Below are 22,375 nucleotides of genomic sequence, written 5' to 3'. Positions count from 1 at the left end.
TTAGAGAAACCTGCATGGTTTTATTCAAATTTTGAATTGGAGCAAACATGATAGACAGGCATTGAATGTAATTGCCCATCACCACAGAGATTCATATGAGCAGATAAATGCTCCCCACATGAAGAAATAGAAGCATATAACGGCAGTTATATGTCTTTGCTTTCATCACTTTTACCAGTGTTAACGGCATTACATCAGACCTTCAGTCACATAACTATGAACATAACTAACCTAAGATCTTGGACACTTTCTCCAAGCTTTTCCAGTAGAAATTTGATGTCATCAGCAATGTCTTCATCATCGTATTTCTGCTGCTCAAGGTTCTCCAACTGTTTAAGAACTTTGCACTGGATCATTGCAAGTGCATATTCTTGATGCGTTTCTCTTTCCGCAGATTTTTCCAGAAGGTTCTGTTGAAAATAAATCAATCAAAAGTTATCTATATTTTTACATATTTGTCTCCAAGAAAAAAAGCACTCATTTTTATTATTGGAGCTCCTAACGTTTGCCAGCACTCATTTTAAAAAAGGAGCAAATGTAAACACAAGGGATACCAATGCCAAAATGCACATGTACCCCCTGTGGTTACAGGGGGAATGTGTAAATTACACACAGATAGAACAGGGCTTTAGAGCTGTGAAATTCAATCCTTTCTCAACACGTTCAAGATATGAACAGCATTTGTGCTGAGCTGACAATTGAAAAATATTTTTTCAGACATGCAAGTACAAGACACCCTTTCTACCACGGTACCAAAGCATCACTATCCTATATTTCCTAACATTGAGAGTCACTATTGAAGGTTAACTGGAACAACAGCACAAAGACTGATTAATTTTAACTGTAGCTTGACCACAGAATTTCATTTTAGCCATAATGACTTCCGTGGATTGTCTTGATCTCTAGTAGTCCACATAGGAACTTACCCAAGGATAAAAGTTTCCTTAAATTAATCCATTGTGGTAACTCTAGAAAGAGTTGAATTAAAGAATCTGGTCATAACTAACTTGCCATACTAAGCATAATATAGCTCATTATACTCAAAGGTATGGGAGGCAGTGCTCCTTCCACCCTTTACATTGGGCTGAGAGCTCCCGACAAATGACAGGGAACCCAAGGTTCTCAGTATCATGCCACATGCTGCAGCTCCTTGTTGAGTGACCATGGGCCAGGTTGGCACTTACATCACATAACCGTCGTTTAAAAATTGTGACGAGAACATCAGTAAATCTGTTATGTTTCAGATGAAGGAAAAGCCAGACTTACTAAGCTATCATTAGATTAATATGGAAGAAAACATTCTATCATACCCTGAAACTTGGACCAATCTTCACATGCAAATGACATGAATTATACAAACTCAAACCCTTCTACCTGTCACTGTCAATTATTAAATGCTACTTGCAGAAATAACAAATTTCTGATCACTGTTCATGGATTGTGATAAGTATGTTTTGTGCATGTTAACATTAGGACAGAATCAATTTCACTTTAGAAAATAATACAGCTAGAGAAGCAGGCCATGTGTTTCTGCGATTGATCGTGGTTGATAGTTTGCCATAAATACACTCTGCTAACTAATAACCATTCCCTTTGATTGCTGTCATAACCAGCCCAGAACATTCTCCTAAGTGTGCCCTAACAGCAGCACCAACCCCCAGGTCAGAATCATTGACAGTATCCAAATAAAAAAATGCTGGTGCCACGGGAACTTAGCAGTTAGCGCGACACTATTGCAGCTTGAGGTGCCGGAGTTCAAAATTTAATCCCAGCGTCCTCTTTAAGAAGTCTCTGTACGTCTTTCCCATGGAATGTGTGGGTTTTCTTTGGGTGCTCCAGTTTGCTCCCAGAGTCCAATGACGCTGTGGGTAGGCTAACTGGTCATTGTAAGTTGTCCCGCAAGGCAAAATCGGGGTTGTTGAAGGTGCGGTTCAAAGGGCTGGTAGGGAATATTCTGCACGTTATCTTGAAATAAGTAAATCTTTTAAAAAAGCTGATTAATGCAGAATCAATTTTGCTCACTGGCTATAAGGATTGGAACCAACCAACTTTTTGAAGTATCAAGAGTAGAATTACCCAACCTGAAGACTGAAACAATTATAAATGTACAACAAATGTGCTTCTTCCCAGGTAAATTATTGAATTCTTTAATCTCAGTAATATATGAAAGCTAAACTGCAAATAATTGTACTGATTTTGATGGTTAAAGATTATTAAAATGGAGATATAGCATGATACTAACAGACACTTTCAATTTATTTTCTTACAAAGACAAAAGTGATGACAATAAAATACTCAACAGATCTACCCTGTAGCATAAACACAATGTTACCTTGTGGCCCATTTTTCAATAAGCACCTTATTCTAGTGTCCATGTAAAATTAGTTCATAAATTTCATACTTGCAAAACCTTCCTTTTCCACCCCATCGTTGTCTAGTAAGAGTTCAATCATTGTCTAATATATAAACACTTCACAAGCTGTCTGATCTACAATGGCTTAAGTGGACGAACAGTGGGAGACACAAGAATGTAATTTTGCAGTGGATCCAAGAGTTCAGGCTTTGGACAAGCAAGAAAAGTTAGATGCATTTCTTATTTTTTCTGATGTTTATTCTAAGTTTTATTAAAGCCTGTTGTGTTAAGAAAACAGCCTCCAAGAACTTTAGCTGAATGAAGCTTACAGTTTCAGAGGTGAACAAGATAACAAGATTGTCTTCTCATTTTAATGGGGGAAACACTGAGTTATATGTCTGGGTGGGGGGGGGGGGGGGGGTAGCAGATGGAAGGTCCTTTACGAAAAAGAGAGGGCAAGGAAGGGAGACAAAGCACATTTAAGATTATAAAATACTTTGGGATTTTCCTTAATTGGATTAAGAGCATGAGGGTAACCTGAGAGCTAAACTAATGCTTACATTATGGAGCTTAATACCACTTCAATAGCAAATGCAATTTGTTAATTCCTGCATACTTAACTAAGGCACAATATTGCCATAATCAGGCTGAAATGTGTTCCTATTTTAAATTTACATGGCCAATTAAATAATCAACCTGCACATCTCTTCAGTGTGAGAAGAAACTGGCATGACAGGAAAAACATATGAACTCCACACTGAACCCAGGTATCTGGTGGTGAGGCAGATCATGGATCCCACTCAACCACTCAATCTGTCTTCTTGCCATACCCTTTGATGCTCTGATCAATCAAGAAACTATCAACTTCCACTTTAAATATACCCACAGTTTTGGTCTCCACCATAATCTGTGGCAGAGCACTCCACAGATTCACTACTCTAAAAGAAATTCCTCCTTCCCTCTGTTCGAAAAAGTTGCCCCTCAATTTTGAGGCTGTGCCCTCTAGTTCTGGATACCCCCACCTCCATCTTCTCCACATCCACCTTATCTAGTCTTTTCAATATTCAGTAGGTTTCAATGAGATCCCCTTGCATTCATCTGAACTCCAGTGTGTACAGGCCCAGAGTTGCCAAACACTCCTCTTATGTTACCAGAATCATCCCCGTTGGTGCTAACTGGCCTACAATTTCCTTTCTTTTGCATTCCTCCCTTCTTAAAGACTGGAGTGACATTTGCAATTTTCCAGTCTTCCAGGCTATGCCAGAATCAAGTGATTCCTGAAAGATCACACCTAATGCATCTGTTATCTCTTCAGCAACCTCTCTCAGGACTCTGGGATGTAGTCCATCAGGTCGAGGTGACTTATCCACCTTAAGATCTTTCAGTTTGCCTAGCACTTTTTCCTTTGTAATAGCAATGGCACTCACTCCTGTTTCCAGCCCCTCACGGACCTCTGGCACACTGCCAGTGTCTTCCACAGTGAAGACTGAAGCAAAGTACTTAGTTCATCTGCTGTTTCTTTGTTCCCTATTACTACCTCACCAGCATCAACTCCCACCTCCCTTTTTATATAACTGAAAAAACCATTAGTAACCTTCTCTGTATTACTGGCTGGTTTGCCCTCATATCTCATCTTTTCCCTTCCTGTAGCTTTTTTAGTTGCCTTTTGTTGGATTTTAAAAGCTTCCCAATCATCCAACTTCCCACTCACTTTTGCTACCTTATATACGCGCTTTCCTTGGCTTTTATGCAGTCCTTAACTTTCCTTGTCAGCCACGGTTGCCTACCCCTGCCTTTTAAGAACTACTACTTCTATGGGACACATCTATTCTGGGCCTTGTGAGCTTTTCAGCCACCTCTGCTCTGCCGTCATCCCCGCCAGTATCCTCCCCCAATCCAAAGAGCAAGCTCCTTTCCCATGCCTCTATAATGCCCTTTATTCCATTGCAATAATTATACATCTGACTTATGCTTCTCCCTCTCAAATTGTAGTATGTATTAATCATACGCTCCCTAAAAAATTTGGGTTATTACACAACACCCAATCTAAGACGGCCTTCCCCCAAGTAGGCTCAAGCACAACCATATCAACTCTTTCTAAAGATGTAATCCCATCTCTTACCAATAGAGCCACACCACCGCCTATGCCTTCCTGCCTGTCTTTTCAATACAAAGTATATCCTTTGATGTTAAGCTCCCAACTATGGCCTTCTTTCAGCCACAACTCAGTGATGCCCACAACATCATACCATCATCTCTAATTGTGCCACGAGTTAATCCCCCTTATTTCAAATGCTATGCGCATTTAAATACAGCACCTTCAATCCTACATTCTTCGCCTTTTTGAATTTTGCCTCTGCGGTACAATTCAACTCTTTGCTCTGTCTGCATTTGTACCCAATAGCTGGCTTGTCCTTCCTTACATTCATGTTACACCCAGCATTTACTTGTAAACCTGCTGACTCATCCTCAGCTCCATCATCCTGGTTCCCATCCCCCTGCCATATTAGTTTAAACCACTCCAAACAGTTCCAGTAAACCTGCTAAAATCATCTATGTAAAACATGTTGACTTTATGAAGATGACAATGAAGGACATTAACAAGTCATGAACAGGAAACTGTCATTTTTGTCTCAAAAGTTGCAATAGTTTAAAAAGCAAATATCAAAATTAATATATTACATCTTTACTGTTTTCCATTAACCAAAGAAACTATTTGTCTTATGGTAATAGTGGTATTATGGTTTTGGTATGGAGTGATTCTTGCCTCAGACTGCTTTCTATGGAGAGGGAAATACACGACAACAGCACTGACACTTCAGTAGCTGAAATACAGAGCCAGGACCTTACTGAAGATGACTAATGTCATGCTATTACTTAAACACTTAATAAAGCAAATGATTAGCCAATTCCAAATGAACATCGAAGTAGAGACTGAGAAAATAGTTAATAAAGAAAAAGCAAATGCTTTTCTTTTTAAGATGTTATTGTGTTAACAATGCACCAACATGCTACAAGCTTCTCTTTCTGCTGGATTCATTCTCCAAACTGGAATAATTCTGTTGTAATTTGTATTCTAAATGTCCAAAGCACAAACAGCTGTTTACATTGTTCACTACAGCTTTGAGAAGTCAAATAATAACCAATTATTCTGAGGTGGTAATTTAATAGCTACTGTGAAACTACATTTCATTTTTGCAATTTCTGTGTTTCAATGAGAATATTTTTTAAAACAACATTTTCTGCGCCAATGTTTCAGACAGCTCTTACTTCCGTGTCTTTGCTGTGCCAGAACAGACAGTATCCTCCATTTTCTGCACTTTTGCATCACCTCTTTTCTCCTAATCAAACAAGGAAACCTTTCATACTACTGGCCTACACAATGAATGGAAAATTGTCTTGTTTCTAACAGCTTCAAAATTCTATTACCTTATGCATCTTCCTGCTCTCTTCCAGCATTCTATAAAGAGATTATGACTTTGGGACTGATTTCTACCACTCTTCTTTCTCCACCGACAGTCCCTTCCTTGCAACATCTTATCATACAAATGCAAAAGGTACATACAACCTGCCCTTTTATCTTGTTCTTTTGCACCAGTAATCCTGCTAAATCTGCCTGTCTTCCAATTTAATATTTTCTTTTGGTGTTCAGAATGTGGTCCTTGGGGAAACTAAAAGCTTTGGTTTTAGAATTTTTTCTAAAACATTTAGAATACACCTTTAGAACGACATTTAGAATACACCCTTTCAATCCACAAGGGCAACTTGAAATTTCCAACTGCCTGTCAATTTAATTCTCCAAACACGATCTTGTTCAAACAATATAGAAAGACAACAATTAGTGCCTACGTTTAACACAAGTTTAACAATGTAACCTTGAAAGACAGCACCTTCTCTTCTCTCTAAGCAAACTGCATCCCTTGGGACTAAATTAATTCACTTCCAGAAAACCGGCCTCTGTGCTAGAATGATTCAATTCTGATGGATGGTAATCTACCTGTAACTACTTCAGTCTTTCTATTCCACCTTCCCACACTCATCACCTACCTTCCACCAGAAAATAAATCTTTCCCCAATCTGTTGGGCATTACCAGCATTCTTTTATTTCAGTTTTCCAGGAAACTGTCGGGTGTTTCACATTTTTCCACATGCCCACTTCTCTACCTTTATTCACTCTCGTCTTATTTTCATTCCACCTAACAGGACGTGCATGATTAACCAGCATTCCCTTAGTTGTCATTACAATCTATTTTTCTTTCAGAAAGTCCTGGTGTCAATCACATCAAAGACATTCTTTGTGTTCTCTACATCCACCCGAACTGTGCATCTGTGAACAATTATTAAACTGACACATTAAAATTATCTCACTTCACACAGATGTTGCCTGACACAAAATACCCACAAAAAATGGCGGGAATGTTCAGCCTTCTGAGTTTTATTTTGATTTTTTTTGGATTGATTTGTTAACATGAATTCTACATATTTTTTAAAAATGAACTGCAAGTACATGATTAATCAGACTTTTAAATTTGTTCTTCTGATATGAAGCAAATTGGCCAAGCTGAAAAACTGACGCTATACTACTGCGGGGACCAAAGTAAGGTTTTAAGACTTAATACAATACATACTGTAAATAAAACTTCCAAACAGATAAAGTTATCTGAAGTATTAAATTCAATCATAAATACACTAGGGGTTTGGTAAGTCATGAATCACCCAAAATGATCAGAAATACTAGAACCAAAATATTCTAGAGTAAACCTTAAAACATAAAATATAAAATTCTCTTAGGAATGACAGAGTGAATTCCTTCAAGGACAGCGAATTCAAAACTTAATTTCAGAATCAAGTTAAGAAAATATGAGTATGCAGTTTGATAAACCATTAGTTTCTTCCGCATAAATTATTGAAAGTGCATTTAACTCTCTTACATTTAAATACAATATTTAACATACAGCATTAAACAAACTTACTATTAACATTAAATGACAGCCAGAACTTACTCATTTATCTTCAATGCAGATTAAAAACATCTCAACAGTAATATTTTTATACAATAGACTGCACAAAGTTCAAAGTAAATTTATACACAAATTATGTTTATATCACCATATACAGGTAACCCCCATTTTTCGAATGTTCGCTTTACGACACCTCGCTGTTACAAAAGACTTCCATTAGTTATCTGTTTTCGCTACAGAAGATTTTATCATGGTTACGAAAAAAGGCAGCGTGTGAAAAAAGGCAGCACACATGCTGAACAGCCAAGCTCCTCCCCCGGAACTGCATTCTAGCCGCCATTGCTTAAACACGTGCCTGTGAGCATCTGTGCTTTATGTCGGTTTATTTTGTGTATCCGTTAGCAAGATGAGTTCTGAGGTATCGGAAAAGCCTAAAAGAGCGCGTAAGGGTGTTACACTTAGCAAAAGACTACACATGATTAAGCGTTTTGATCGTGCTGAAGGCAGTAAGGACATAGTGAGTTTGGCTAAGGAGGATGGGTTTGTGGAAGTTGACGAAGATGATGTTGAAGAGGTTTTGGCATCCCATGACCAAGAACTGACAGATGAAGAGCTGATGAAGAGGAAAGGATAACAATTGAGACCAAATGCAGTACTGAATGGCCTGAAAGTGAAGTCATCCAGGAACTGAACGCGAAGCAACTGCGTGAGATTTTTGCTACGGTTGACAATACCGCAATGATTGCAGAAAAGTACAACTTTATTTTTGAAAGGGTACATAGGTTTAGGGCATATTTGCAGGATGATTTGAGTGCTTACAAAGAACTGCATGATAGAAAAATGCGCGAGGCTAAGCAGTCAAGCATTCTGTCGTTTTTCAAGCCTTCCACATCAGCCACAGCTGACAATGAAACTCGACCTTTGACATTGAGGCAGGCAGACACAGAAGATGACCTGCATGCCCTGATGGAAACAGGCAATGATGAGATGACACCCCAGTCTCCCACCACCCCAACCTCCGACAACTCAGCCTAACACACCATCATCAGTGTGCTTGCTGTCTTCCCGATTCCTGTAAATGAAACTACACTGTACATACATTATTTCTACTTTATATGTGCTGTGTATTTTTATGTGTTATTTAGTAGCTTCATAGCTTAAGGGTTACTGGAGAGAGTATTTCTGCCGAGAGTGCTTGCAACTGAGTGTTTCGCTACGGTGGACAGTGCTGTAATAATTGCAGAAAAGTATTCCTACTTTATATAGGCTGTGTATTTATCAGATCATTCCTGCTTTTACTATACATTACTATTATTTTAGGTTTTGTGTGTTATTTGGCATGATTTGGTAGGTTATTTTTTGGGTCTGCGAACGCTCACAAATTTCCCCCATATAAATAAATGGTAATTGCTTCTTCACTTTACGACATTCCGGCTTACGAACCATTTCATAGGAATGGTCTACCTTCAGATAGCGGGGGAAACCTGTATATCATTGAGGTTAATCTTCCTGCAGGCATTCATGGTAGAACAAAGAAATACAATAGAATCAATGAAAAACTACACAGAAATAGTGACAAGGAATCAATGTGCAAAAGGCAACAAACTGCACAAACACTCAGTAAATAAATCTGAGAACGTATTGTAGAGTCCTTGAAAGTGAGACATGAGTTATAGGGTATTTGAAAGTGACTCACTACAAGGCATCTGTGCATTAATGAAGACAGAATAAAGTTGCCAACACCTGACCTGTGGAACACTGGTGAAGATGTAGTAACAATACCAAGAGATTTCATTTTGTCAGTACATACTGAGCACCACTTATCCAAAAACCTCTGACATCTATAAGTTTTTGTTTGAGTGCTGACAAGATGCCACTAATAGAAAATTCCACGGGGTGCTGGGAAGGTTCCCAGGTGATGCGCAAGTCTCCGAGCACCACAGACCGCTCTGAGACATTACCTCAGATACCCTGAGTGGAGCCCAGTTCTTCCTGGAGTCATCACAGCCAGACTTTCATGCATTACTCAGATTACCATGTAAAAATAATGCATATTCTCTGCTGTGTTGTTGAGACATTGTTGAAAATGTCAAAAAGGCCTCATTGGGTAACAGTGAAAAGAAAAAAAGTGTTTATATTTATCTTTAAGACAAAATCAAATTCCGTATTTATGCCGTAAGTAATGACCAGAAGTTAATGAAAAATAGAAAAACACTGCATAAGGTGAAAGTTGAAGATCTCGACTTGTATTGAAAGAATGGATTCATCAGCTTAAGACTGAACATATGCCGCTTAACTGTATGCTGATCTTGAAATAAGATCCATCACGATGAACTGAAGACTGAAAGTAATTGTGAATATTCAGCAGGCTGGTTGCAGAAATTTAAGAACAGGCACGGAATTAACTTTTTAAACATTTGTAGTGATACAGCCCTTGTTAATCACGAAACGGCATAGAAATTGGAGGGCTAGAGCAGCGTGCATTCGTAACAGAAATCATGTCATTTATAAAATCAAAGGAAGATTGCTACAAGCAAAACCGTAGTTAATGAGGCGTATGAAACAGGAAAAAACATTTTAAAAAGTCACCCAGCACTGTGGTTCCTCATCCTGAGAGCATCTGCTTCCAGGTCCCTCATCTGCAACGATGTTCCTCCTCGCAATACTGATAATGACAATGTACTCTCTCTCTCGTCTCTCAGACCTGATGTAGTTTGGTGCCACATTTATCTTCTTTTGTAGGCAAAGATCATCATTTTTTATTGGGCAATTAAAAAACATTATTTTTACATGACTTCTGAAAATTCATCTCCACCTAAAATCCCAGGGTTGAGTGCAACATGACCAGTGTTATTATTGCATTAAAAATAAAATGTTGACTTTTTCAGTTTTCATTATACTTACTTGTATTTACCTATACTGAAATTCCATCTTTTGTTTTTACACCTTACATAAAACCGAAAAATGTGGAACACATTGTACTGCAACCTTTTAATCAAAACACAGTATCGTAGGTGGAGAATGAAAGCCTGCCGTTGATTGTTATTTAACAGCTGATTCAGATATTCTCCTGATGCTGTTGTGCTACTTGTGTTACCCTGCACACATATTTTCATTATATGTAATAATTGTTACATAGACATAGCTAGGGTGCCCAAGACTTTTGCACAGTACTGAATCAACTAAATGTTTACCAATATTAACATAAGACTCACAGATACTGCTGCTTCTAGGGCAAATAAACAGAGAATGGAGATAGATGTCTTTCCATCATGTGCTTCAGATTGAATCAAAATCAACACACGCAGGAAACGGTATAAAAACATTGCTTACGGTACGGTGCAAGCCTTAGGCACCCTAACTATACATATGTGTTATATGTGCAATGAACAAGTGTAAGACAAATGGTGCTTAGTGGCAGCACATAAATTTAGAGTTGGGAATGACAGCAATACCAAACAGCCACTGACCGTCCACCTGGGCGGTGGTAGTTTACCATTCTGATGGTTCAATGTACACATTGGTTCAGGCACAAAATTATTAAAAATAATTATAAAAAACTTCAGCGTATATCTATAAACCACATATGTAATGCAAATAGATTTTGTGCTTTCACTTGGGTCTCATTCCCAAATTATTTCATTAAACGGATGCAAATATTCCAAAATATGAATAATGGGTACTAAACCTGTATCATAAACTTATATGTATATACATACCCGAAATGTTGCCAGGATGATCCTGGTTACTTTTTCTTTCACAGACTCCTGAAGAATATCAGATAAAGCTGGGACAATATTCAGTCTGCGAAGATGTTCACATAATTGTGGACTAAAGGCCAATAACCAGAAGGAGAAGATCAGCTGGTACTGTAACTGGAAGCCACATTTACTGTTTATAACAGCTATAATGCTGTGAAGTAGAAAAACAGAAATTAAATAAAAATTTGCATATTTGATGCATAATTGTATGCTTAAATTTAAAAAATCCACATAGCTTTCAAAAGTCTAATGTAACCTTTTCTTAAACACACACACGCACACGCACAGAGTCATGTTGGGGGAAAACAGCAGGTCAAGCAGCATCTATGGACGGAAATGAACAATTAGCTTTATGGACCGAGAACCTTCAGCAGGATTGGTAGGAGAATCTCTCGAGTCTCAGATTTATAATCGCTGATGTACTTCATGAAATTTGCTGTTTTGTGTCAACAGTATCGTACAAGACAAAGACATAAGTTTAAAAAATAAACATTGCAGAAGATGAATATTGAGATGGTGTTCATGGGTACATAGACTGTTCAGAATTCTGATGGCAGTGGGGAAAATAATTTCTTAAAACATTGAGTGTGGGTCTTCAGGCACCTGTACCTTCTCCCTAATGGTAGTAATGAGAAGACTGGGATGGGAAGGGAATGTAATGATGAACGTCACCTTCTTGAGGCAGTGCTTTTTGAAGATGTCTTCAATGGTGAGGGTTACGTTCATGATGAAATTGTGACAGTCTACAACCCTCTGAGGTCTCTTTTAATCCTGTGCATTTGAAGTTCCATACTAGTCTGTGATGTAACCCATGTCATACCAAATCTCCTAAAATGACTAATGAAGTAAAATCACTGGCGTGCCTTCTTCATGACTACATCAATACGTAGGGCCCAGGATAGATCCTCTGAGATGCTGACACCCAGGAACTTGAATTTAAGACAAGCTTGGATAGGTTTGTGCATAGTAGGGGAATTAAGGGTTATGGGGAAAAGGCAGGTAGGTGGAGATGAGTCCAAGGCCAGATCAGCCATGATCTTACTGAATGGTGGAGCAGGCTCGACAGGCTAAATAGCCTACTCCTGCTCTGGTTTCTTATGTTATATGTAAACTGCTTACACTTTCCACCACTGAACCCCACAACGAGGACTGGTGTGTGTTCTCCCGATTCCCCCTTCCCGAAGTGCACATTCAGTACCTTGGTCTTGCTGACAGTGCGTGCGAAGTTGTTGTTGCAACGACACTATCTATCTCACTGCCTTATGCCTTCTCATCACCATCTGTGATTCTGCAAACTACAGTAGTGCCATCAGTGTACCTATAGATGAAAGTGGCGCTGTGCCTAGCCATACAGGCGTGAGTTTAGAGAGTAGAGCACTGAGCTGAGCACGCATCCTTAAGGTGGACTTGTGTTGAATTGCCAGCGAGGGGATGTTATTTACTGAACTACACTAACTATAATCTTGTGACAAGGAAGTCTAAGAACAAGTTGCAGAGGGAGGTACAGAGCCCCAGATTTTAGCGCTTGTCGGTTAGTACTGAGAGTACAAAGGTGTTGAATGCTGAAATGTAATAAATTGCAGCCTGACATAGGTAGTCAATGAGGCAGCTCAATCTACTCTTCTTGGGAACTGGTATGACTGATGTCCTTTCGAAGCAGGTTTAACTTGTCTATATGATACAATTATTTTTTTTAAAGTGTCACCTTTGCTGGAATTTTGTTCTAAAAGGAACAACTATTCTGTTTGAGCTAGACTGCTACAAATTATGAAGCAATACTTCAAACAAATGTAAGTTAAAATTGACAAGGTGGGAAGTGAGAACTGATTTTGTCAATTTGGAAAATTTAAACTTAAGATATCCTTTAAGATTTGGACAGAGGCTTTTCAGAAATAGGCTTTGTAAATAACTGTATAGAATCTGAACAGTTCTGCAACAATAATTGCTCATTTTAATCCCAAGCTTGATTGTGTTTTAACAAAGGCATTAAAAGATATAGGAAAAAGTTCCCCAAATCAGGTCATAGATTAAACTGAAGAGCAGAACAGGTTACAAAGTTCATTATGGTTTACTCCTGCGTTTATAAGACAAATAAAAGACATAGGAGCAGAATTACGCTATTTGACCCGTGTAGTCTGCTCCGCCATTCCATCACGGCTGATTTATTATCCTCTCAACCACATTCTCCTTGCTTCTCCCCATAACCTCTGACACCCTGATTACTCAAGAACCTATCAACCTCCGCTTTAAATATAACCAATGACTTGGCTTTTGTGGCACTGAATTCCACAGATCCATTAACCTCTAGCTAAAGAAATTCCATCTGATCTCTGTTCCAAATGAACATCCCTCTATTCTGAGGCTGTGTGCTCCAGCCGTAGACTCAACCACTATAGGAAACAATCTCTCAACACCTAATTCTATCTATGCCTTTCAATATTCAATAGGTTTCAATGATATCTGCCCCCCCCCCCCCCCCAATTCTTCTCATCTCAAGTACAGGCCCAGAGCCAAAAAAACACTAACCCTTTCATTCCCAGTAACATGCTCATGAACTTCCTCTGAACCCTCGACAAAGCCAGCACATACTTTCATAGATAAGTGGCCTAAAACTGCTCACAATGCTCCAAGTGTGGTCTGTCTAATGCCTAATAAATTTTAGCCTCAGCAATACATCCTTGCTTTTGTATTCCAGTCCTCTCAAAATGAATGCTTAATATTGCTTTTGGCTTCCTGACCACACACCACTATCTTCAAGTTAGTCTTTTGGGGAATCCTGCAAAATGATTCCCAAGTCCTTTTGCACCTGATTTTTGAATTTTCTCCCTGTTTATAAAATAGCCTATGCCTTTATTCCTTGATGTGCATGATCCCTGCACTATGCCACTTCTTTGCCCATTCTGCTAAAGTCTGTCCAAGTCCTTCTGCAGACTCCCTCCTTCTTCAACACTACCTGCCCCTCCACCTACCTTTGTATCACCTGCAAACTTGGCCACAAAGCCATCAATTCCAGAATCCAAATCATTGACATGTAATGTGAAAAGCAGTGGTTGTAACACCAACCTCCACGAATCACTGGCAGCCAACCAGAAAAGGCACCTGTTATTTACACTCTTTGCCTCCTGCCAGTCAGCCAACCTTCTACTTATGTTAGTATCTTTGCTGTAATACCCTGGGCCCCTATCTTGTATAGCAGCCTCATATGCAGCATCTTTTCAAAGGCTTTCTGAAAATCAAACAAACAACATGCACTGATTCTACTTCGTCTATCCTGCCTGCTTCCTCTTCAAATAATTAGACTTGTCGGACAAAGTTTCCAATTAAGGAAACCATGCTGACTTTGGCTTGTTTTATCACGTGCCTCCAAGAATCCCGAAACCTCATTCTTAATAATGGGCGCCAACATGTTCCTAACCACTTAGGTCAGGCTAACAGGCCTATAATTTCCTTTCTTCTGTCTCCCACTCTTCTTAAAGAATGCAGTGACATTTGCAATTTTCCAGTCCTCTGAAACCATTCCAGAATCCAGTCATTCTTGAAAGATCACTAATAATGCCTCCAGAATCTCTTCGGTTACCTCGTTCAGAAGCCTGGGGTGTAGTCCATCTGGTCCAGGTGACTTACCTACCTATTAAGTAAGGCTATCAACATCCACAAAATAATGTACTAAGTCATGTTCTTGAATGATTAGTAACCACAAGATACTTAAAAACCAGCAATAACACGTAGTTTGAACAATCTGTATGGAACAATTAATGCTCCCACAATTCTTACCAGTTCACTCCGTCAGCTTCTACCCAGGCAAAACGGTATTCGTTAACTCTTAGCATCAGTTGCAGACAACCTGCCACACATTGAACATACTGTGAACTCTGAAATGAAAAGAAATTAATATAACCATTTCCAATTATGGCATGAAGAAATTTCCTTGTTTTTAAAAAAGTTATCAGCTGGCCAACTCCCAAAGCTGCAAAAGTCAACACCAGCACAACAGTTTTACGCATTTTCGATTTGAATTTTCTAAGGAATTATCAATATTCAAGGAGGAAAAGAGATTGAATCGGAATATGTCTTTATTCCATGGATGTCAGCTATGAAAGTTGAGACATTTCTGTAACAAACTTAAATTTATACAGGATATAATTGTGCGCTCAGCACTACTAATCATCCTCATAAAGGTTTCTGTGCATTATGCTGAATAATATAACAAATAAGTAGAAAATTAAATTGATACTGCGATCCACAATCTGCAGCAACAACTGTTCTGTGTAATGAATTCTGGTCTTACTTTTTGAAAAATTAATGAACACAGTCAAGACAAACTATACCCAATATACACCAATTTAAAATATATAAAATAAACTTGAACAGGAAACGCAGTGATCTTCCCATTTCTAACATTCTTGTAATACTTTAAACTAATTTAATTTACCATATTATCACTCTGCTGTTCAGTAGAATGCATGCAGTGTTCACTGCCTTTCCCTAGTTTCAATCTTAAATGCAGTAGAAATCAAAGTTACACCTAACTTAAAACTTGACCCCTATTGCTCTAGTAGCTCTATTGAGGAGTGGTTCTTCATGCAGTCACTTCAGTTACCCTGCACAGCATGAATGAAATCAATTCAATATTAATTATGTATATTATACATATGCTGGACATTTCAGAGCAGTCTCTGAATATAAAATGGAAAGATAGTGCATGTTGTTTTGGGAATGAAGTCTTCACTGCAGCCAAGAAATAAAAACTGATATGCCCACGTGCACGTAAAATGGTTTACTGGAGACAAACCCACTCTAACCACTCCAGTTTGTTCATGCACAATTAATACAGAAATTCATAGGTTTCTGTGATTCCTTGTTAGTCCATGAGGTGTGCTGCAGCAGGTTTCATTAAGGAAATGCAAACAAAATCAGTTACTCAACCAGAACGCACTATAAACCACACACTGAAAAAATTGTGTTTTATGCCTTGAGATGGAATGATTCTGAACAGCCCTGTTTGACACAGCTACTGTTCCCTGGTGCAGTAAATCCAGTTTTATTGCTAGATTTTCATTCACTCAAATATTTCAAAATTTCTGGTTTTAATAAGTTCGATATTTTACCATCTTCTTCAGTCTCCATTTTGTTTTATGTTCTATAAATTTAAAATACAGTGGATTCCAGTTAAGTGGGCCAAAGGTTAATCAGAGCAACTGCTTATTTGGGACAACTCCTAAAGTACAAAAACTCGTTGAAAAAATAGCTGGAATTCCTGTTTTTATCTGGGACACTATGCTACTTAATTGGGACAGGAGGTAACATTTCCTGAATAGTTTCAGTTGCTGTTAGACACTACACTGTGCTTACAGCACACTTTTTTTTAAAAAAAAAGCATCAGTTGTGTGTGCTTGTGTTACATTGTCCCAATGGGCCGATGGATGCTGATTCAAAAAAAAACAGTAGTTTGTGAACATTTCGTTTTTTCATCTCAAGTTAAAAAGAAATAAATTCAGACCCTTGCCAAGATGCCACGTAAAGATTTGACACTAGCCTAAAAAAAACCCACTGCCGGATGAAGTAAAAAGCCATCCACCTAACACTGCTCATTGTCAGCTGGAGTGCCAGAATCTGCGATGACATGCTTGGTGCATCGGCAAGATAAATTGCGAGAAGAATGAGCAGTACACAGTCCCAAAAGCAAAAGCATGGGAAGTGGATGAGGTGTTACATACAAGTCAGAGGAGCTAGCTGAGAACTGATCATGAAGATTTTAAAGTAAGACAGTTGGCTGTCTTGATGGATATGTTGGCACCACATTAAATTCAAGAAAGTACATGGTGAGAAAGATAGGGCTGTGCTGTAAGTGCAAGAATATGGAACTCTACAAAACTACTTAACTTGTTTGAAAAATTTTGTGCAGAAAATATCTACAATGCCAGTGAAAGAGGCCTTCGTTTTTTAAAAAAAAAATTACACCATGCCAAATGGTTCCCTTGACTACAAACACTCAACACCATCAGGTTCAAAGTCCTTCACTAGGTGCTTGCACAGATTTTGTTCATTTACCAACAATCGAAAGAATGCAGAAACGTACACTGGATGAATTCCTCCGTGGATAAATCTTAGGAACTAATGCACAATTTTATAGTACTGTAATAGTATTGCTAGTGTTCTAAATGTATCTGTTATTCATTTAAATACAAATTTATTACTCAGTTAAACAATAGTTTGCTTTTTTTTATACTTTTCTATTTCCATGAAACTGTGGCAAATTGGGGCAGTTGCTTGATCCACCCAAAATGTACTGGTCCTTATGTATCCCAATTAACAGGAATCCATTGTATTAGAACTATGTAGTTTCTGGAGATGTTTGCCTGAGTTCTCCCATTTAGCGAGCTGGAAGTCAATTGAACATAATGGATCCCTAAAGACTGCCACCAAATTTCAATGCTGCAGAGAAGAAAGAATTCTAATTTGACATATATACTTAGGTACAGTAAAAAACTTGGTTTTGCTTGCCATCCATTGCAAATGTTTTATCACAACAGTGCACTGAGGTAGTACATGGGAAAAGCAATAACAAAAAATGCAGAAATAATTGCTAATGTTACAGATAATGCACAAAGTAGGCAGCTGATAAAGTACAAGGCCATAACAGAGACCAGTAAATTGCCCTGGCATCTTTCAATTCCAGTTGCAAAAACCATCACTTCAGTTTTGATTGTAAAATAACACTTACAAAATGCCTGTGCCTAAGGCGTATTATATTGTCAGAGATATTGAAATTTGGCTGTACCCTAAACACCTGTTTGTTGTGTATTTCAGATGTTAGCACTCCCATCCTACTAATTTTCTGAAATAAAAATGTTTTCAATAATTGCTGTTGTCAACTCACCTATCAGACACCACACATTCCTGTTTTATTTTTAAAAAGTCATATTTGTCAACTTAGCAGATACTTATTCAAATTAATTCATTGTACACAAGCCATTTTGCAGCAGCTTCAGATTTAAAAAGTGCAACATGTCCTTCACCAAGACTGCTGTTAGAAAGGAATTGTGCCATAAAAGTACTAAATTTACACAAGTTTAGAATCGGTACTGTACTACCTTCTGCAGCATCATCTTTCACTTGATTTACCCTGTCTGTTTCCTGGAATTAGTACAAAATTGAATGCAATTTACATTGTGAACAGAAAGGTAGGAAAGTAGCTGGGCTACAGAAATGTATATTTCACAACACATGCCAGTGATATTAAACTCAATTCTGATTTTGAAATGCAACACACAGCTCTCAAAGACAGATTCAGTAGCTGAAGTTCACATTTCCAGTTTGGCTTAAGTGAGGCTTCAACCCAAGCCAAGACGCTCAGCCTATGCCTTTGGGTCGTAAGATTGCCCAATTGTGTATTTCTAAGCTCTAGTAGTAGAAAATTTAAAAAACTATCACGGAATAGGAGAATGGACACTGAGTTCTGACTTAACTGAAATCCAGAGAAAGCCACATACAAGACAGCTATTAGTCTGTGAAGTTTTGAGACTGACTTAGGGAATCAGCAGTTTGCCACACTATAGTGGATTTATCTGGAGCAATTCAAAATCAACTGACAGCGGGATTGTGAACAGGAATTATTTATCCCATCACAACAACAATGTGGCATTGATTGTGGAACAGATGCCATGTCATCTAAGCAGCACATGTCAGGGAAATAAACACCAGAGTGATTTTTTTTATGCAATGAAACTGGGGGATCAGTAAGGGCTTCAAAAGAATGATGACCTATTCTTTGTGGACAGCACAAGAACCAAGGACAACACTCAGAAGTAGGGAAACTCTCTGAATGTTATTCATGAAACTGATTGCCTCACATATAAACATGCAGTATACTGTGCACAATAAGACCAAGCACATCTTCACTAGTTATCAGTGGTGATCTCCATTGCAATTAAATTTATTTAGGTAATTTGAAAAAGGTACTTCTATAATGCCCTGCTTGTTTTTACACCTATCACCTCATCACTTGCATCAGTATAAAATATATTTAGCTTTACAGGATTTAACAAAAAAAATCTAAAAGTATTTATTTAAAATTTTAAAGCCTTGGCAGAAGATGCAATGTCAACCCCCATCCAACCTTATCTCAGCCCATCAGCCATTAAAACTTATATCTCCATTACTATTGCTCTACACCAGTCCATCTTTATAACCAGCATCCATTGATCAATTTGCCAACAATTAAACTTCAAAACCTTTTCCTATATCTTTCATCTCACAAAATAGCATCCACCCATGATTACTGATCTGCTTTGGCTCCAATTGGCCATCTCTCCATTTCAATATTCTCATTCATGTTCAACTCTCTCCTCTCCTTACTCTATGGCTTACTCTATTACTCTCAGGCTTGCACAGTAATCTCACTGCTAAGTTTCTGTATCCTCCTCCAGCCTTTCAACAATCAGTGTATTCCTCGTGCATCTCATTCCTCTTCTGCTGGTTGTGGTTTCAGGAATACCCTAGTTAATGTTATCCACCTTTCTCAGTTTCTTTTAAAATCCAACCCTTTGGCCAAATATGCGGTCACTTAGTCCAAAAGGACTAATATCATGATTTTGTTTGAAAAGAATTCCGTAAAATACACTGGCATGTTTTGCTATACTGAACAAATAGCAGTAGTGACCTCAGCCTCTGAATAAGAAATAAGTGCATGTTGTTTTCTGTGCAACGGTAGACATCATGTTCATACTAACATTAATCTGGCTCGGTTATTTTTGTCCAACTAGTAGCCAAGGATGGGTATCAAACAACTCCACCAAAACCAGAGACATACAATACATTTCTGGGTCACCAGATGTTTAAGACTACAGCAAAAATGACAAAATAAACCATTTAAAATTTATATGTCCATGCTATACCACAGTTAAATAGTTCTGAAATAGTGATAACACTTCAAAAGTAATAATTGACTCTAAAGCATTTTGGAAATAAAAGGCAATGTCCAAGCTCATTTAAATAAAAAAAAAGATGAGCTAAAAGACATTAAGGAGTTAAATATTTTACTTGGTTACAGAATTCCCTGCTTCTGATTGAATACTTGTAAAATACAGACACAGCCCCCAATTGCATGGCTTCCAACTGTACTTAATTGTTCCACAGACAGAGAGCTTCTTCACCCAACAGGCATCTGATGAACATGAGATTCTGCAGATGCTAGAAATCCAGAGTAACGCACACAAAGTACCGGATGAACTCAGCAAGTCAGGGATTTCTATGGAGAGGAATAAACAGTTCACATTTCGGGTCAAGACCCTTCATCGTGACTGGAAAGGAAGGGAGATGAAGCCAGAAAAAGACAGTGGGAGAGGCGAAGGAGTACAAGCTGGCAGGTAATAGGTGAAGTAAGTGACGGGGGAGGGGGGGTTTGGAGGGGTTGAAGTGAGAAGCTGGGAGGTGATGAGGTAGAAAACATAAAGGGCTTCAGAAAGAATCTCATAGCAGAGAGTGTGCTATGGGAGAAAGGGAAGGAGGAGGCTGCCCATGGCTACACCTTTAGTTTGAAGTGGGAAGAGCTGAAAGAGAAATAGTTGAGTGTGAGTACCAATTTGCCAGACGAAGTTGGGTGGTGGTGGTGGAGGGGAACTGGTTAGGTCAGTTGTTTAGAAAGCAACCGCAAGCTTTAAGGCCTTTCTTAAGGGGTTAGAAGCCTACTGAAAATCCATAGGGACTGAACGTCTATTGTGAAAATAAGGCGATCAGAACCCGGAACGAAAAGTGGTTGGAGAGACTGAGAACATGTGAAATGTCACAGATTAAGTGAGAAGGGACTGAACCAAAGGGGATAAAATGGAGTCAAGCTATGCGGACACGCGTTCAGTGGGGCAGGAGTGGGCAGAAACAAATGGCTATCTGGACAGTCAGGTTTGTGGATCTTTGGTAGGTTAAAAAAAAAGACCAGTTTGGAGGGAGGGAGGGAGGGAGGGTAAAGAAACTCATGTGGATGGTTTCAGTGGATGGGAGATTGAGAGTTGATGAGGTTAGGGATGGTGTAGGACAAAGTGAGCTGAATGGGGTCCTTTGCAAGGGGTAAGAGGCAGTGTCTGAGCGTTGCCACTTGGCCTCAGCCAGACTAAAACTGCAACCCCCCCCCCCTTTGACTGTGGGTTTGATGGTGGGGTTGGGATTGGTGTGTAGAGTGGACTGGCTGAGACAGTAGAGGCCTTAAGTATTTTATCCTAACAGGTTGCCTAGTCTGTGATACTAAAAACTTTGAAACAGATTTAATTCAAGATTCAAAATTCTTCAATGTCATTTTGCAATATACACATGTAAAGGTGAATGAAACGATTGTTACTCCAGATCTGATGCAGCACAAAAAAAGCACAATAAGATAAAGAACACGATAAATATAAATACATAAGACAGCCTGCATTATGATTGTATACTCATTAAGTGACACTAGGCATAGGAGTGTCTGTACGCAAGGGGACTGACAGGAAATAATAAAGTAGTAGTGGTGGGGTGTGGTGGGGAGTGAGTTAGTGGGTGGAGGTGTTGATCAATCTTACTGCTCGGGGAAAGTTACTGTTTTTGAGTCTAATGGTCCTGACGCAGATGTTACATCGCCTCTTCCCCAATAGGATTTGGACAAGCAGTCCATAAGCAGGGTGGGTGAGATCTTTCATGAGCATGACAATTATTAAATTTAATATTTCTAACACTGAAATATCAATAAATTGAACTCATTCAATTCAATAACCCTGTTTATTCACATATCATCCCTCCCCAAAGTCAAAATGTTAAAGGCATCCTGATCTTCTCTTCCGGATTCACCATCCTGACATTGCACTCAGCGCAGGAGTGGACAGTGGGATGTGCTGGCAAGTGAGCACCAACTCGTTTCAAACTTCACCCATTGATAGCACAAGTCCAAAATATGAGCTGTCAATGGCCAAAAAACTAGTGGTTCCTCAACCCATTAAGGTTCATTTATAAATAACACTCCCTGACAAAGGCACTCCAATAGGTTTTGAACTGAACAACTGGCAGAAAACAAACAGTATTGGACAAATATGCCTGGGCTTCAGGTGATTTTCTGCAACCAACATCTTTTTAATTTTAAAAGGGTAACGTCATTATTGTAAAACAACTTGAAATTCATGAAGTACCAAACCTTGGGCTTGTTAACAAAATTAAATTAATTAGAATTAAAGAAAAGTGACAGTAGTATTACAAAATTAGCTAAAAGGCTAAACGTAGGGCAGAGGAAAATGACTGTCATTTAAGACCCGAGGGAAATATCTTTCCCACTGATTTGTTTT

At 38.6% G+C, this 22,375-nt stretch overlaps 1 protein-coding gene across 3 annotated transcripts in view; it reads right to left on the bottom strand.

Moving 5' to 3' along the window:
* Nucleotides 1-22,375, bottom strand: part of atp6v1h (ATPase H+ transporting V1 subunit H) — an 85,070-nt gene that overhangs the window by 13,779 nt on the left and 48,916 nt on the right. For all 3 annotated transcript variants that reach the window (XM_073042412.1, XM_073042421.1, XM_073042430.1), the window contains 3 exons: nucleotides 14,850-14,947; nucleotides 11,034-11,226; nucleotides 232-410 (listed from right to left, as the gene is read on the bottom strand). In XM_073042412.1, the coding sequence (XP_072898513.1) occupies nucleotides 232-410; nucleotides 11,034-11,226; nucleotides 14,850-14,947 (470 nt within the window). The remainder of the gene's footprint in view (nucleotides 1-231; nucleotides 411-11,033; nucleotides 11,227-14,849; nucleotides 14,948-22,375) is intronic.

The sequence above is a fragment of the Hemitrygon akajei genome, chromosome 1 (genome assembly GCF_048418815.1).
Source record: "Hemitrygon akajei chromosome 1, sHemAka1.3, whole genome shotgun sequence".
NCBI lineage: Eukaryota > Metazoa > Chordata > Chondrichthyes > Myliobatiformes > Dasyatidae > Hemitrygon > Hemitrygon akajei.
The sequence above is the reverse complement of the archived record's forward strand: the minus strand, read 5'-3'. Positions and strand labels throughout refer to the sequence as shown.